The 17,456-nt window shown below is 44.5% G+C and overlaps 2 protein-coding genes across 8 annotated transcripts in view; one reads left to right on the top strand and one right to left on the bottom strand.

Moving 5' to 3' along the window:
- TIGD6 (tigger transposable element derived 6) lies at positions 1-7,493 on the bottom strand. Its single transcript, XM_045902947.3, has 2 exons — positions 7,340-7,493; positions 1-4,237 (listed from the first exon to the last, which is right to left on the bottom strand). Exon 2 carries the CDS (start codon positions 4,152-4,154, stop codon positions 2,580-2,582), a length of 1,575 nt encoding a protein of 524 aa, XP_045758903.1. The 5' UTR covers positions 4,155-4,237; positions 7,340-7,493; the 3' UTR covers positions 1-2,579.
- Positions 7,494-7,561: 68 nt separating this feature from the next.
- Positions 7,562-17,456, top strand: part of HMGXB3 (HMG-box containing 3) — a 45,229-nt gene continuing 35,334 nt past the window's right edge. For 3 of the 7 annotated variants that reach the window (XM_064596676.1, XM_064596674.1, XM_064596673.1), the window contains exons 1-5: positions 7,563-8,044; positions 10,585-10,723; positions 11,829-12,003; positions 15,035-15,532; positions 16,605-16,757. In XM_064596676.1, coding sequence (XP_064452746.1) covers positions 10,587-10,723; positions 11,829-12,003; positions 15,035-15,532; positions 16,605-16,757 — 963 coding nt within the window. In that variant the 5' untranslated portion in view covers positions 7,563-8,044; positions 10,585-10,586. Of the gene's footprint in view, positions 8,045-10,584; positions 10,724-11,828; positions 12,004-15,034; positions 15,533-16,604; positions 16,758-17,456 lie in introns of all 7 variants that reach the window. The other 4 variants (XM_045902903.3, XM_064596675.1, XM_064596678.1 and 1 more) reach the window with 3 other exon arrangements.

Raw genomic sequence — 17,456 nt, 5'->3', positions numbered from 1 at the left:
TATCAATTTATACACAAATGTTTATTGAAGTGCCTATGATGTGCCCAGCACAGTGCTAGGCATCATTAAAGTTACAAAGTTCCCTGCTCCCACGGAGCTTACAGTCTAGTCAAAGAGCCACAGAACATTGACAAAAATGTAGGTGCTTAAGTGAGTGGTAGAGACAAAAAGTGCCAAGGAGTTGAGAGAAGGGTGGAGCAGGTGCTGAAGTCTTTCAAACAAGGCTGGCAAAAGAGGACTCCAGTTAGTTCCTGGAGGGCCTTACGTGCAGGGCCCACCTCGGTAGCGAGCAGGGTGAGGCATTCAAGTAAAGGCGTGCCAGCCCTCGGGTACAGAGTGAAAGAAAACGGCCTATCGGGGCGCCTGGGTGGCTCAGTCGTTAAGCATCTGCCTTCGGCTCAGGTCGTGATCCCAGGGTCCTGGGATCGAGCCCCGCATCAGGCTCCCTGCTCAGCGGGAAGCCTGCTTCTCCCTCTCCCACTCCCCCTGCTTGTGTTCCTCTCTCGCTGTATCTCTCTCTGTCAAATAAATAAAATCTTTAAAAAAAAAAAAAGAAAAGAAAACGGCCTATCCAGGGGCAGCACACACGCTCAATGGTACTGAGCAAGCAAGCTGCAAATGTGGGTTGGAACCAACTCTAGAGGGGGCTAACACTCAACCGAATAATCCAGTCTTTTATATTTTTAGGCATTTGGGAGCCACCACAGACACTTGGGCAGGGGAAATGGCATGATTTCAATAGCTCTAACATTATGTGCCAAATGGACTTCAGGGGAAGAAAGGTGAGCAAAGGAATTCAAAATTGTGTCAGTAATCCTGACACAAAATGACAGCAGTAAATGTGCTGACAATGAGCAGAACCACAGGACTTAGCCAGAAGACAGTTTTCCTCCCCTATGTGTTAAGGATTTAAAATATGTACAGTACTTTTAATTCAAAATCTACTAGTTTGTTAAGAAGAAAAATATACAAAATAAGATTTCAAAAATCCATTTAAATATCTGCTGTTTTTTGTGACTGTCGTTTTGTTCAACTTGGAAGCAGTCTGTGATTAATCTGTTTTACATGTGTCTCAGTTAAATGAGTACAGAAAGAAAAACAACTGAATTGCTATGGGTTTCTGAAATAACCAAAAAATTAACCTGTATGGGGGCGGAAAACTACACTACAACACTGACAGGTATTGTATGTACCTTCTAAAAATGAAACGGACACTTATCTCGCATATTAGGAACAGATACTAGGGTTATGAAGGATATTAAAAATGTCTTCTTTATAGGAGAAAAACTTTAATATAAATCTGATTATAAATTTATTTAGTTCTAGATAATTTAAAATCAACTCCGCTCTAGCAGATGTCTCTGCCAAACAAACATAAAGGAATAAAGGTGAAGTAATTTTAGCAAAGGCAAACAGTGTGCCTTCATCTTAATCACAAAGTCCAGGCTGGATTATCCACAGGTGGAATAATCCAAAGCGGGAACGATCCAAATCCTGTCACACGTGTCCTCTCTCCCACAAACTTCCCTCCCACCTTGTCTGGAAAGTGAGAGGTACACTGGGCTGTATGTTCTCTCCCGGGATTCTCTGATATATAAGGCCTCCTACGTTGCATTATATCTCCTCTTATAATGCTCCTTGTATTCCCCGGTGCCCCAGCTCCCTCTGACTAATAGGCATTACAAGCTGCGTTCACATCCTAGGCGGTTCCTGTTAATTCTTTGGGCACAGACAGATGTACCTCTACTCACTACTTGGCTAGCTGGTGCAGCATTCAGGAGAAAAGCTAAGATTCTAGAGTTACCAAATCAGCAGAAAGGAGATAACAGATCTGGAATAAGAACTGCTAATGTTTTTTTTTTTTCCTTTTCTTTTTTGCTAGTGAGTGGGAGTATTCGGATGGCTGGCTGAAGAGAGAAGTACTAGACTCCAGCTAGACCAGTGGTTCTCAAAGTAAGGATCCTGGACCACATTAGCATCAGCATGGCCTGGGAACTTGTTAGAAATGCAAATTTTGGAGCCCCACCTAAGATCCACTGAATCAAAACACTGGAGGTGAAGCCCAGCTATCCGGGTTTTAGCAAGCCTTCCAAGTGATTCTGAAGTGAGCCAACATTTGGAAACCACTGAGCTAGACTCATTGGGAAGAAGTTGGCTCCAGACCCACAGTGTGCTTGATTTTCCTGTGGTCAATCCAGTAATTCCCAAACTTCCCTGCACATTGGAATCACCTGGGCAGTTTCACAAACTACTAATGCCTGTGCCCCATCACCATAGATTGTGATTTAATTGGTCTGGGATAAGGCCTGGGCTTTAGAAATTTATTTAAAGGTCCTCAAGAGAGCCTAAGGTGCAGACAACTTTGGAAACTATTTGATTAATTAAAAGATAACATACATATTGGTCAAATTTCATTTCCAAATTCCATTCAAGGAAGTTTCCTGATTATTTCAGAGGACTGGAATGTCATTATAATATTGCTTAAAACTTAAGTTCAATATCCTATCTAAAAAAAAACAAACAAGCTTTGTCCTTGTAAACTACATTTTCTAAATTAAAAGAGGCAGTTAATGCCTACATTATTTTGTTTGGAGGAAATCTGTAATTTTGGAGTCAACAAGAGTTTGTGTCACTTTTCTCATTAAATATTCATCTATGCCATTTAGCTGTCCAAAAACAGCGTCAGGAACACCTACACAAGTGGAAAGGAACTGTCTAAGTTTCTGTACACTTGAGATGGCCTCTGTGATGGTGATTTTTGGCTGCTGTGGTAAAGATGCCTCCCCCTCCTCTTCGCTTCCAGCTTCATCTGTATTTTCACCAGCCTCCATGCCCTGGATGACCTCTGTGTCTATCTGCTCCTGAGAGATGATGAGATCATCATCTGCGGTGACGAAGTCCTGGAAATTTATTTCATTGGGGACACAGGTGGCAAGCGCCACGGAGTGCCACAACTTTTCACTGGCTGCCTCTGGGTCGCTGGCTGCCACTTCCGTGTCCAAATCTGTCAGTTCCAGAGGGATGATGCCTGCCTTCTGCCAGCATCTCACCACTGTGGACTGCTTGACTGACCACCATGCTGCAGCAATCATGTCGATGGCCTGCCTGATGTCCACTTTTTCTTGGTCCTCACTGCTGTGGAGCTTGAGGAGGATCTGTTTCAGGAGGTGGCTTCGGTAGAGCACTTTCATGGCGCGAATTATGCCGAGATTCAGTGGCTGCAGGACGGCAGTACAGTTAGAGGGCAGGTAGCCCACCTGGATCCTTTCCAAGCGTGGCAGCATGTTGTGAGCGGAGCAGTTGTCGATCAGCAGGAGGATGCGGCGTTCCGCCCGCTTCATCCTGGCATCTACTTGCATCAGCCACTCATTAAACAGCTCCTGCGTCATCCATGCCCCCTGGTTGGCTCGGTAATCACAAGGGAGGGAATGGACGTTCTTGAGACAGTGTGGGTTGGCTGACCTACCAACAATCAATGGTCTCATTTTTTCAGTCCCTGAAGCGTTGCAACAAAAGAGTGCTGTCAACCGCTGCTTTGCTTTCTTGCCCCCTCTACAATGGTCCCCTTTAGCAGCAAGCGTGTGCTGGGGAAGCAACTGGAAAAACACTCCTGTCTCGTCAGCATTAAAGATATCATCTGGGCTGTAGTCAGCAATCAGTTTTATAATTTCCCCTGCATGCCACTCGTTAACCTTATCTATTCCTAGACCATTCATTAATCTGTCACTATCCTCTCTACAGACTGCTTTCAAAGCAATTCCGTGGCGATCCCTAAATCTGTTCAGCCAGCCCACGCTTGCTTGAAAATTGTCATAGCCAAGCATGTTGGCCAAGTTTAGTGCTTTTTTCCGAATGACAGAACCAGTCACAAGAATGTTTTTGGCATGGATTTCTTGAAACCAAGCAAAAACAGCCTTATCGATGTCGTCATAGAGAGCGTTCCTCATCCTTTTCCGCTGGGGTCCTACAGATGCCTCCCGTACCTTCTCTTCAAATTTGGCACGATCCTTTAAGAATGTAGACAAGGTAGAAGGAGTGATACCAAATTCTTTTGCCACATCACCTTTCCTCTTTCCTGAGTCTACAGCTTCCACCACCTTCATTTTCTCCTCCAGGGAGAACTGTCGACGCTTCTTGTTCCCCTTGTTTGCCATATTCACAGAATGAGTGCTGGGCCACAATTACCGGGGCTGAGTGTGTTCCTCCTCTCAGCTTGTTTTGCCACAATTGTAGAAAACTGAGGAGACAAAATGTGGAGTACCTGTCAGGAACCAGAGATAATGGATTCCCCCTAAAAGATGGGTCAGATTTTTCAAAATTCTACTAGGAAATGATAATATAAGGCCAAAGTCAAGAGAAAATAGGATTCATGCTACTGACTTTTTGTAGGGATTGCTTATACAGACTCATAGAGTGTTTGAAAAAGAAGAGATCTTACAGAGAATCTAGTTCACTTAAACTTTCCGAGCTTCTGTAAAAATAATGTCTGTTCTGTCTACCGTGGGAATAGACTGAAAAAATAAATGGTGAAAGAGGTCTGCAAATAGCAGTGCACTGTATAAATTCAAGGGATTATTATCCGGCTCTTTTTATAACAGAAACTGAGGCTCAGAGAAGGGGCCTACCCAAGTTCATACAGCTCGGATTTCTTGGTTCAGAATTAGTGCCATTTCTGCAACTCCATACTCCTCCTGGATATTCCACCAAAGTGAGATCTCAAAGCTCTATCACTGTTTGGCCTGGAAGGATTTTCATTGTGGGAATACGTTTCTGATAGCCACAATAGCCACATATTCATTTAGTGTTTATAAGTGTCAAGTGGTAAGGATACAGCGATGAACAACACCATCAAGGTCCCTGCCCTTATGAAATATACAATATGGTGGAGGGAGATAAACAAAAAGAGAACAGATAAATAAGATAATTATAGAGTGTGATATGGCTGTGAAGGAAATAAACATGATCAGACAGTAGCAGTTTTGGTAACTAACTGCCTGAGAAGACATTTTATCATGAGAGTCCTCACAGGAGAGGAGAAGCTGCTGTGACCTTATGCTGTGACTGCCCCTTTGCAAGGGCTGACTCCTACTACCACATCCACACATTTATCTATCCATTCTTGCCATCCTCTATGTGCTAAGCACTGTGCTCGATGCCAGCCATCCAGAGATGGATGGAGCATAGTGCCCACCACTCAGAAACCTATCGTGGGGGGGGGAGGGGAAAGAAGCCTACCGGGGAAGCAGGGAAGACAAACACTAGAGTGCATGAAAACTATAAAAGAGGTTACAGAGTACTACGAACTAGAATATAGAAGTGGGGATGATCAACCGGGTGGGACATGGATGGGCAGTGCACTTCAAAGAGGAAACAGTATTGATGTTAGGCCTTAAAGTATAAACAACTAGAAGTTCATGAGACAGAAGGAAATATGTGTAAAGGCAATAAAATGCTATAGAAAACATGATGGCATGGTCAGGAAAAAAATCTTTGGAGAAGAAAACAAGAGCCAAATCGTAGAGATTTTAGCTTGATCCTGGGACAAAAAGAGGCCATAGAGGTCTGTTTATTTGAAATATGTGATCAGATTTGCACTTCAGAAAGAGTCCTTTGGTTGCAAAATGGAGAACCTAAGGGGTAAAATCCAACTTCCTAAGAGGTGGCCCTAAATCTGTAGATAAAAAAGGCCATAGCCAGTTGAGGTATGTTAATTTGAATGCAAAGGGAAGCTACTAAGGGTTTTAATCGAGGAGAAAGATGACTACTATGTGAAGAATGGCATTGAAGGGTGTCAGAGAAATAGCAGGAGACTAGTTAGGAGGCTGCTGCAGGAGTCCAGATGTGAGATAATGGTGGCTTGGATTAGAGTAATAGTGGCTATGGTAAGAAGTAGTCAGTTTGGGGCTATGTTTTTGCAGATCTTGCTGATGGACTGGATGTCAGGTGCAAGAGGAGTTAAGGATAACTCCCAGATTTCTGGTGGGAGCACTGACCAATCCAATGGATGGTTGTGCCATGTAGTGAGATGGGAACCAATCGAGGAGATGGAAACCAATTACTGAAGATCTACTCCATAAACTTGTTACTTTACATGCTTAATACAGCTTAAATATGGCAGGACTTGGAATCAAATCCAGGGAACTCAGCACAAAGCCAGTGTTCTGAACACTATAGCGTACTATATACCTTGTTCTGGGAGAGGTGACATGGAAAGAGAATGAAGAGCCAAGCCATTAAAAAAAAAAAAAAAAAAGATCTTGCCATTTGCAGTCAAATGCTCTACCACTGAGCTGTACCCCCTTAATCTTGCCATTTGCAACGATGTGGATGGATCTAGAGGGTATTATGCTAAGCGAAATAGGTCAATCAGAGAAACACAAGTATCATATGATCTCATATGAGGAATGTGAGAAACAAGACAGAGGATCATAGGGGAAGGGAGGGAAAAATGAAACAAGACAAAACCATAGAGGGAGACAAACCTTAAGAGACTTTTAATCTCAGGAAACAAACTGAGGGTTGCTGGAGAGGTGGGGGGTGGGAGGGATGGGGTGGCGGGGTGATGGACACTGGGGAGGGTATGTGCTATGGTGAGGGCTGTGAATTGTGTAAGACTGATGAATCACAGACCTGTACCCCTGAAACAGATAATACATTATATGTTAATTAAAAAATTTTTTTAAAAGTTTAAGAAAAAGAACCAAGCCAAAGTCTTGTAGGTCAAGCTAAGTTTGAATTTTATTCTAACTGAACGAAAAGAGACTAGAAGGTTTTAAGCAGGGAGTGACTGATTCAGTTACAGTGCAAAAAGATCAATCTGCCTGTTGTGTGGAGGATAGATTGCAGAGCGACAAGAGGGGAGGTGGGAAAAACGGCATCAGTCCAGGAGGAGATAATGGTGACTAGGAGATTCGTGACAGTGGTACATGGAGAAAAGTATGCAGATTGGAAATACATCTGCAAGACAGTGAGGGTCGTGCAAGGACTTGTACAAATGTGGAACAATCTGTGACACTGGCGGGAAAAAGTATACTATTCTTGTCCGATTCCAGAGCCTCTCCACTTGGTCATTCAGCTCAGTTTGAATCACTCCAGGAACTCACTACCATAACTGTGTGGGGGACGGTGGGAAGGACGCATTGGGTGAGGAGAACGGCTTGATCCGGCACTAAGAAGAACCCTATCCTGAACAAGCGGGGACAGACTGGGCAGGGCTGGGGTCAGGCCTTGAACACTGTGCTGAGAGGGTGGTGCTGGGGCTCCCCAGGGCCCGACGTGGCTTTGAGAGTTCAGGCGGGGCCTCGACCTCTCACGCTCGGCACAGCCCCGCCCCAGTTACCTGAGCGCCCTACGGCAATGCCCCGGGGCTAAGCGGCCCGGGCGTCCCACCGCGGGCGGCCGCAGCTTCCTCCTCCTCCCGGAACCTCTAGCCGGAAACAGTCCGTCCGCCTTATCAGCCCCCTCTAAGCATCTAAGCTGTTCCTATGAGCCCGCCCCTCGACCAGGGCTGGACTGTTGCGCATGCGCAGAGGGACGCACGCAGTCACGCGCAGCCGGCCGCTTCCGGTGCGCCGCGAGGGCCGCCGGGAAGGGTCTCCCTGGCGATCTGAGGTGTGCTGGTGCTGCTGCCGCCGCCGCCGAACCGGTGCTGCGGCGACGACCGCGTCCCTGCTGTCTTCTTCGGGCTCCCCGGGGCTTGACCCCCGGGGCCCTCGGCAGGCGTCGGTGAAGAGCCTGCGGAGCGAAGCTGTGCTCCCATACCCGCCCTCCACGACCCTATATCGCGACTCCGAAAAGGGGGAGCGAGAGGAGCTGTCGCGACTCCGCGCCGTGTGTCGCCGGGCGGGGCCGCGGGGCCGGGGCTCCTCCAGCCCCCGGGATGCGCGCGCGAGCCCTCGCCTCCACTTCCTTGTTGCCGCTGTCACGACTGGAGCCGCCTCTCGCCGACAGCGGGGAGCGCGAGTGCGCCGGCCAGCCCCCTCGTCGAGCCCCCGGCCCGGGCGCCTCCGGGAATGTGAGCCGCGCGGCTCGCGCGCTCCTCCGGGTAAGTCCCGCCCTCGAGCGCCTCGCTGCACCGTGCCGCGGACATGCTGGGCGACCTCGAGCCGAGTGCTGGGGCTCTCTGAGCCCTGTTGTCCCTTCCACAAAGTAGGACCAGTAAGCCTTAGTCTTCTACTCCCGCCTTCGGTACGTTTGGGACATCTAAGAGCGAGAGAGGGGAATGAACTAGCCCAAAGGCAAGCCGGGGCCCCTAGCCGAACCGTCAAAGGCCATCTCATGAGGTTTTGAGGAGCATCTGATGGAACAGTGAAAGTGGCTCAGATTTCAAGTACTGCCCTTAATCCTGTTTTACAGATGAGGAAACTGAGGCTTAGAGTACGTAGGTTGCTCAAGGTCATAGAGCTCTATGCGGGTGCTATAAAAATGTGTAACTTGGTCCTGATCTTTTGCTTTCCACAAAAGCCCTTGGTTTTAACCTTTATATTATTCTGCATTTTTTGGCATTGCTGTACTGAGGCCTAGGGTCTGAAAATAATCTTGGACCCAGGCTTAAAATGGGGTATTCAAGCGAGCAGAAACCCTGGGTAGTCTCTTCCTGCCCCACCCCAAGGTGGTTGTAATGGCTCTGCTTCCTAAATTGTTTTGCTCTGGGTGCTAAAACCCTATATGTCATTCTTTACAGATCCTCTTCTTGCAGTTACTGCTTCTCTGCAAGACTCTCAAGGACTGAGAAGTCAATTATTAAGGGTAAAAAAAGCATAGTACCCACATAGTCTTGATTTTAATTCTAGCTACCTTTATTCTGTGAAGGTGCTGGCCTATTACCGAATCAAGTTGTGGGTTATGTTCTCTTGGTTGTGCTGTGACAGAATGCAGGGTTTATTTGTTTTAATGGGAAGGGAAATCATTAGAGATGACACAGAACAAGAAACCTTAGGAATAAAGTGTTTTTAACTGGGGACTATCCTTAAAATTATAGGTGACATATTGCTTGTCTGCGTTTTCTAGGGGAGGGGTTTTTAGCTTTCACAACATTCTCAAAGGTATTCTTGCCTCCCCCAAATTTAGGAGCTACTGATTTCAGCCTTTTCATCTCACGTGAGGAACAATTGAAATTCAGGATGTAGTATAGACTTGTCTGAGATCACATGGTTAGAGTTGAGCCTTGGAGCCAGATCTCCTGACTTGATCTTTTTCTCATTATACCTTAACCAGATACCTCATCAGTTGTAGAGTGAGGTTTAAATGAGATGTGAGTGGGTCTGTAATACAAAGATCTGTCTTCCCAGAATCCTAAGTTCTTTTCTGACAAATTTTCAAGAGCAACTACAGTATATCATTTCTGTCTCATAAAATTGAAGTGGTTTCTGGAAACCTTTCGTCCTCCAAGGATTGAGTCTTTTGGGTAAAACTCCAACTAAGAACGTGGTCACAAATAGTGGCCGCTCCTCTTGAACTAGTCATTCAGGTTTTTTTATGCCTTCCTTTTCCTAGGAAAAGCTGTTAATAGATTTTCTGTTTTTTTAGGCCAGGGAGTTAATGTTGGTCTGTCAGATTACTGTTCAGACCTAAGCTGTCCAATACCATAGCCACTAGCCATATGTGGCTAATTTAAATTAATTACAATTAAACAAAACAAAATTCGGTTCCTCAATCACACTAGCCATATTTCAGGCGCTTAATAGCCATATTGGAGAGTGCACATATAGAACGTTTCCATCATTGCAGAAAGTTCATTGAACAGTGCTGGGGAAATGGGGAGCAGTGTAGTATAAAAAAAGTTGATTTTTGAATGAAAAAAATCTTTCAAGTCCCTGTTTGGTTGTGGTGGTTGTGGTTAGGCTGATCATTAAGCATTTCAGCTGTAGATCTTTAATCTTTACTAATAAAGCCTTTCCTTTGCATAGCACTTGACTATTCTCAAATAGAGTTGTATCTGTGGTATTCTTTGAGCCTTATCACTATAAATCTGTAGTAAGGTGGGTGAGACATTTATCTTTTCATATGTGAAAAAATTTGAACCTGAAATAGCTAAAGGACCTGCTCAAAGTCACAGAAGCTAGCAGGGTGTAAAAAAATCTCTTACATACAGGCATTTACTGTTGTCTGAATGAATAACTGAATGAATCAATGAAGCAGTTCGCTTAAGGTACTGAAACATGAGAGAAGGTCCAGAACTTATGACTACTGGCCAAATATTCTTTTCACTTTTTACCATATGGAATTGTTATAATGTGGGGCTGATCTTTTGAGTTGAAGAATTATTATATCCCAGGAGTGTATATAAGCAAATGAGTTGTCAAAGCTAGTGATCCTAAGTTTGCTGGGTCAGAGGAATCACCTGGGCACTTGTTAAGCATACAGATTTCCATACCCTCTGGAGATTCTGATTCAGAAGAGCTGAGGTGGAACCCTGGGATCTGTATATTTATTAAGTACCCCCAGTGCTGCTTAGGATCTGCTGAGTTTGGGAAATGACTGAACCTTGAGGCCCTGGCAGAGATAGGGGATCATTGGATCAAGTGGCTGCCGTCCTCTTTAGGATAGATTCTTGAAACCTGTTTGTGTTTGACTTTCCTCTAGCCATGGATGCATCATATGATGGTACTGAGGTAACTGTCGTGATGGAGGAAATTGAGGAAGCCTACTGTTATACCTCCCCTGGGCCACCCAAGAAGAAGAAAAAGTATAAAATACATGGAGAGAAGGCCAAGAAACCCAGGTTAGCTAACACCTTTCGGTAGCTGGCATTTAGAAACACAAACTGCTTGGGAAACTGTGTTGAGGAAGATTTTAGGCTGCGTCCAGATTCATTGAGAGTGTCGTGTCTATTGTTGAAGTCTCTGGATGGGCAGTGGTGTTGTGGGGAGAGGGAGATGGGGAATAGGAAGTGGTAGGTTGATACTAGCAGTTGCCATTCCTGGCTGGATCTTGATCATGTTTTCAGGCTGTCATATGAGATTGTACCATACAAATGGTGGAAGCTATGTACAAATGAAGTATGTTATTTATTATTAACGTTATCGATATTTAAGCACTTAAAATAGGGAATTAATAAAAAGATAGAATTATAATAGTACCAATGATATCTATAAAGATTATCCATGTTATAGCTCTAATCTCCCTCTTAACTGAACACTCCAAAACTTCTTGTTGAGGTTACCACTTTTGGGTTACTTTGGTAGTTAATTTACTTCCCTTTCTCAGCTCTGGGGAGGTGCTGTTGGCCAATGAGATGACCAGAGGCTGTGTGGAGGAGTAAAGCATGTGGGTGATAACCAGACTGTGATTAGCCCCCTAAGTAACCTTTCCCTGAGAGTGGGATGACAGTGCACCTATAGATCTTTGCTCATATTTGCCTATAGAGCCAATCCTTCTTATAGAAAAAGTGGTCCATGGAAAAGTAAGTCAGACAAGCTTTTGCTTCCAGGTTTCTGGAGGGAGAAACCTGTACATCATCTGGGGCTGTTATTTATGTATATATGTATTTATGTTTTAAAGATTTTATTAGAGTGTGCGAGAGAGCGATCACAAACGGGGGAGGGTAGAGGGAGAAGCAGACTCCCTGCTGAACAGGGAGTTCAGCCCGATGAGGGATTCGATCATCCTGGGACGGTCTGGGACCGAAGATCATGCAGATGCTTAACCGATTGAGCCACCCAGGTGCCCTGGGGCTGTTATTTAAATGTTTGTTTGCTTCAGTTCCTATTTAGATAAATGCTTTGAAATCAAAAGCTCGGTTTTTGCCTCTTTACTCTCAAACCCTGACACTGTACTATTTACTGGTTGAATGAGGGAAAACCTTAAGAAGTCATTGCTTCCTGTAGGTCGGCTTACCTTCTATACTATTACGACATCTACTTGAAAGTGCAGCAGGAACTCCCCCACCTCCCTCAGTCTGAGATCAATAAGAAGATTAGTGAAAGTTGGAGGCTCCTCAGCGTGGCCGAGAGGAGTTACTACCTGGAGAAAGCCAAATTAGAGAAAGAAGGTTTGGATCCTGTAAGTAATTTTTTTCCCCAACTAATTTCTCCATTGCGTCAGTGGTGAAGGCCTTGGGAAGACCCCACACCCTGTTCTCCTGTTTCCTTTTCTTTTCTTAGGAAAACTTTGAGTTGAGTCAGTTTTATCATTCTTTTTTTTTATAGAATCCAGCCTGCTGGGTTTTTTTTTTTTTTTTTAAGATTTTATTTATTTTTATTTGAGAGAGAGAGAATGAGAGAGAGGGAGTACATGAGAGGGGGGAGGGTCAGAGGGAGAAGCAGACCCCCTGCCGAGCAGGGAGCCCGATGCGGGACTCGATCCAGGGACTCCAGGATCATGACCTGAGCCGAAGGCAGTCGCTTAACTGACTGAGCCACCCAGGCGCCCCAGTTTTATCATTCTTAATGTAGTAGTTTGTAAGGCATTTCTCCTGCACCCCATCAGTTTTCACCTTACTAATGGAAGGTAATGAATACGTGTTATACTGATTGCTGTCAGTTATAACATAATCAGCAATTGGGCTGGTGAGTTTGGAAGTAGATACAGCTGCCTTGTATGTGTCACATTCTTCTGTTAACACTGGTGGTTGTGCACTATGCCAGAAGCAGAACATGATGGAGGAGACAGGCTTGAATTAAAGAATGCATAAGGACGTGTTCTAGTTTGTGTCTGTCAGCCATTTTGTATTTCTAGTTCACAATAACAGAACACTGACACCTGTTAATACTCCTAGTTTTTTGTTAAACTGAAATTCCTGCAGGAAAAATAACCTTGTTATTGCAAGGTTAACCTTAACTCCTTTTTTCAATTGAAACATTGTCTCTGATTTCTTCTTTGATAATGTAGAGCAAAGGTTCTTTAGGCATACAACAGCTATGTTACAGCAGAAGAGGTTGTGTTTTCCTTAGTGGAGGCCATCTGCCACTGCCATTTAGATTATTTTGCCCTTATTGGCTTGGCATTCCTCTTTCCGGAAGAGTTTTGTGTTATCTAAAGTCTTGGAGATACCAGTCTGTACCCCCTCCTTTTTAAATTTTTTTTATTTTTTAATTTTTTTCAAAGGTTATTTATTTGTCAGAGAGAGATAGCCACGCACAAGCAGGGGGAGCGGCAGGCAGAGGGAGAAGCAGGCTCCCTGCTGAGCAAGGAGCCCGATACAGGACTCGATCCCAGGACCCTGGGATCATGACCTGAGCCGAAGGCAGACGCTTAACTGACTGAGCCACCCAGGCGTCCCAAAACATTTTTTAAATAAATCATCCTCAATGATTTTTTTCTTATCCATGTGGGACTTTATATCTACCATCATCTCTACTATTACTATCAAGAACATGAATGGATTAGCTCTGATATTAACTAGCTGTGACCTTGGAAGAATCACTTAACCTTTGAGTCTTGGTTTCCTCGTTCATAAAGCGGGGAATAATAGTATCTACTCATAGTGTTTAAATTAGATAATATAAAGCATCCAGCTGAGTCATTGGCACATACTGCCTTGGTCAGTAAATATCACTCTTTAGTAGGTTAAGTGTCTAGTGACCATATAATAAGAAAAGGTGGTATTTAATGAGCATCTGAATGTGCCAAGACTGAGTAAGGCTTTGGGTGCTGTGTTAGACCTCTCCGAGATTGCCTGGTATGAAAGCAAGACCCTCCTGCCTTCATACTTTGGGAGCCTGTCAGAGACCTTGTGGCATTCTGGCTTCTCGGCAGCCCTTCCAGTCTCTTGCTAAGTGGCAAGGCCCGTGGTTCCAGTGTCATCTAGCTCTCCCTGGTGTCTAGATGCCTGGATTTGTTGATTAAGTCCAGATCATTCTATGCATTTACTACATTTAATCTTGTTCTAACCTGTCTGCTTCAAAGGGTGACTTGAGAATGTCATTTCTCCATTATCTCTCCAGTAAAGGCTCCAGAAAAGATTTGACCTGCTTTTATGTTTCGTCTGAGTGCTTCTTTCAACTTTCATCTCTGAGTGCTTCCTGTGTACCTTAAGTAGTCTCATTGACTTCTTGCTTTTGATGTACTTAAGGATCCTTTTGTAATGGACTTAGTGTTCCTTTTAAAAGATGCATCTGAAATTATTTCCATTTAATTTCAGTTCTCACTTAACTGTTGACTTTGAACTTTTCTGTTTTTCTTATTAGGTAACTTGCAGTTTAATTTGAAAAAGTAAAACAAAAGTACCTTTTTCTTGGCCATGAACGGTTTTGCTTCTAGTACCTGGTTTCGTTGCTCCTTGGAAGACCTGGCTTGGAGTCTTTACTACTTACTAGTTTTATGTTTGGGGGAAGTTTACCTCCCTGAGCTTCAGTAGGAACAATAATAATACCCAACCTAATATTGTTGTTAATGTTAAGGTCAGGAAAGTATTTTCTGAACGTTAAGTTCCCAGTCAGTGTTAATATTTATATCCCCCCACCGCTGCCCCCAGTATAGTCAGGTTCTTGTCAGATATTCCCATCCATGCATACTTTCTCTCATGAAGTGATCGGTTCATCCTCTGTTTTGTAAGTCTAGGAGAAACCAGTGTTACCAGAGTCCTTGCTTGCTGCCTTGAGTTCCATTTTGGCTTGTTGACTTGTATTTTGTGCTTTTTGGGGTTTTACTGAACATTATACATTCTAGTTTTTAAATCTTTTGCTACTTTGCAATCCAATGTATCAGAGCTGGAAAGGAACTCACAAATAGCTAAATTCGGATAGGGCAGCAAGACCTAAAAATTGGGAAGTATTTGCTCAGGACTGCAGATCTGGGATTTCAGCTCACAGTTTCAAATGCCAAGATAAGTGCCCTTTCCAGAGTCTGATCCCTGTTACCTATTTCCTGTGTGATTGAGCAAGTAAGCTACATGGGCTAAAGTGTGATTCAGAGGAGGACGACATTGCCCTTGACAGAGGCTGACCCTCTCGAAGTCTTAGGTCAAGAGAGGAGTCTTTATGGTCCCTTTTGCAGAAAACAATCCAAAAAACGAAAAAAATAACAAATGTGCATGTGGTCTCACACCATTTATCTCTGCTTGTCTCCCCTTCCCCGGCTTCCCGGTCCTCAGAACTCCAAGCTCTCTGCACTGACTGCTGTGGTTCCGGACATCCCAGGTTTCCGCAAGATCCTCCCCCGCTCAGATTACATCATCATCCCCAAGAGCAGCCTGCAGGAGGACCGCAACTGCCCTCAGCTAGAGCTTTGTGTGGCCCAGAACCAGATGTCTCCTAAAGGACCATCGCTTGTGTCCAGCACTGCCCCGGAGGCAGTGCCCAGCCATGCAGGCGTGGCAGAGCAGTGCCTGGCTGTGGAGGCCCTAGCTGAGGAGGTGGGAGCCCTTGCCCAGCCGGGTGCCGTACAAGAGATCGCCACCTCAGAGATCCTCAGCCAGGATGTGCTCCTGGAGGAGGCTTCCCTGGAGGTAGGGGAGAGCCACCAACCATACCAGACAAGCCTGGTAATTGAAGAGACCTTAGTGAACGGCTCACCAGACCTCCCTGCTGGAAGCCTGGCCGTGCCCCACCCCCAGGTTGGGGAGAGCATGTCAGTGGTAACTGTCATGAGGGTGAGTGACTTTGGTACTTACGTCTCTGTTGCTTTATCTGGAGTTACTACAAAGGCAGCTAGCACCATGCAGTGGAATTAAGAGTACTGGTGTGGACTTCTAGTAGGACTGCAGTTCTCTTGAACCTTTTTCCCTTGGGCTTGCTTACTTTAAAGTTCTCCTCAGTTTCTTAGGCACTCTTATCAACTCCTCTTGCCCAGCATAGCCAGGACTTTCTTCACATGAGAGAGTACATGAGATACATTAATAGCATTTAAATGATACGGGCTGTCCATGAATCAAAGCCGGAATCGCTCAAGCTGTTAGGATTTTATGTTCCCTGAAGATTGTTTCAGCAAACACAATGGCACCTTGAACTGTTTAGGAGAATTTTCAAGTGGTCTTCCTGGGCGCAGAGTGGGTAGGAAAAAGGAAGCTGTCTTCAAGGCCAGCTTGATAGGACTTAGAAGTAAGAGAGAAGTCTCTCCAGTGGTGTAAGTCCAGCCATGCCCAGTTGACGGGAAGAGCAGCTCAGTGATCCCACAGCCTGGTCCCCCTGGAAGCGGGGGAGCCACCACCATGCCCTCTATTACTCTGGGTAGTGTGGCATCCTCAGAGTAGGAGTTCTGCTCAGGCCAAGAGGAATGTAGGATGGTCTGGTTGTATGAGAGCAGGTAGCCCCTTGCAAAGGACTCTATGGTGGGCCTAAATCCATTTTTTTGTTTGTTGCCTCAGGGCTGTTTATGATAATGAAGCATGCCACCTGCCTGGTTTAGGCAGATCAATAGGATGTTAAAAACACTTGACAGGGTCAGAATGGTTGGGTTCTTTCACTCACCGCTTATCTGATCTTCAGAGTCCTAAGTCTCCTGGGACCTCCGTTTTCTCATCTGTAAAATGAGGATAGCACGTTCTCTGTGGTAAAAGTTTTCTGTATCTTTTTTTGTTTTAAAGTTTTGAGATAATTGTAGATCCATTTTTTTGGATAAGCACACTGCTGTGGTTATTGGAGTTGATTGTCTTTAGTGTTGTGGGTGGCCCTGGCTATTCATTCCATCTCAGTAAAACTGTCCTTCTCTCCATGTGCCCACAGGATTCCAATGAGAGTAGCTCCTCTGTGCCAGCCACGCAGTTCATCATGTTGCCTCTTCCTGCCTACTCAGTTGTGGAGAACCCCACCTCCATCAAACTGGTCAGTGTGTGGGGAGTTAATGGAGATCAGGGCTCCGTAAGAATTCTCTTCCAGGTAGTTTTCTAAGTCTTAATAACGTTAAGACAGTAGGACTGTCCAAGGTCTCAAATTATCTGCTCTCCAGGTATTCTTTACTGGGGATAGGGGTGTAGGGGGAGGGTCTTTGAATGGAGCTCTGCAGGATCCTTAAACTCCTCAAGGTACATAAAACTTTTCTCTTTAAGAGCATTTACCTGGGATAGGTTCAGTGCCTCTAATCAAATTTTCAGAAGCATACATGATTTAGAAAAATTGAGGGCCATTGATTTGATTCAATTTTATTATTTGTACATATTACAAAAAAAGCCTAGAGAAGAGAAAGGACTTGTTCTCTGTATGATTCAGAGCCACTGGGCTGCGAAACAAGCCAGAACCAGGACCCTGGTCTTTTGATTATCAGTTAATGGTTTTTCCATCACATACTGCAGTATCTGGGCTGAGATTTATCCTTAAATAGTTCATGGGTTTTTTTTTTTTATGCTAATGTAAATGGTAGTTCAAAACTTTTTTCAATACCTGATTGTTCACTAGTAATATAACATAGTTGATTTTTTTGCATATTAAACTTATATTCTGCAACTTTGTTAAACTCATGTATTCTGGTAGCCTTTTTGTAGTTTCTCTTGCATTTTCTACATAGATGACTGTGTTGTCTGTGAATAAAGGTAGTTTTATTTCTTCCTTTCTGATTTGGATTCCTTATTTCTTAATACA

Source organism: Mirounga angustirostris, unplaced genomic scaffold (genome assembly GCF_029215605.1).
Source record: "Mirounga angustirostris isolate CCGP_5_RB_7025 unplaced genomic scaffold, mMirAng1.0.hap1 SCAF_7, whole genome shotgun sequence".
Taxonomy (NCBI): domain Eukaryota; kingdom Metazoa; phylum Chordata; class Mammalia; order Carnivora; family Phocidae; genus Mirounga; species Mirounga angustirostris.
The sequence above is the reverse complement of the archived record's forward strand: the minus strand, read 5'-3'. Positions and strand labels throughout refer to the sequence as shown.

Coding starts and splice junctions, on each gene's coding strand:
- TIGD6 (XM_045902947.3), bottom strand. CDS start 4,154: ATGGCAAACAAGGGGAACAAGAAGCGTCGACAGTTCTCCCTGGAGGAG.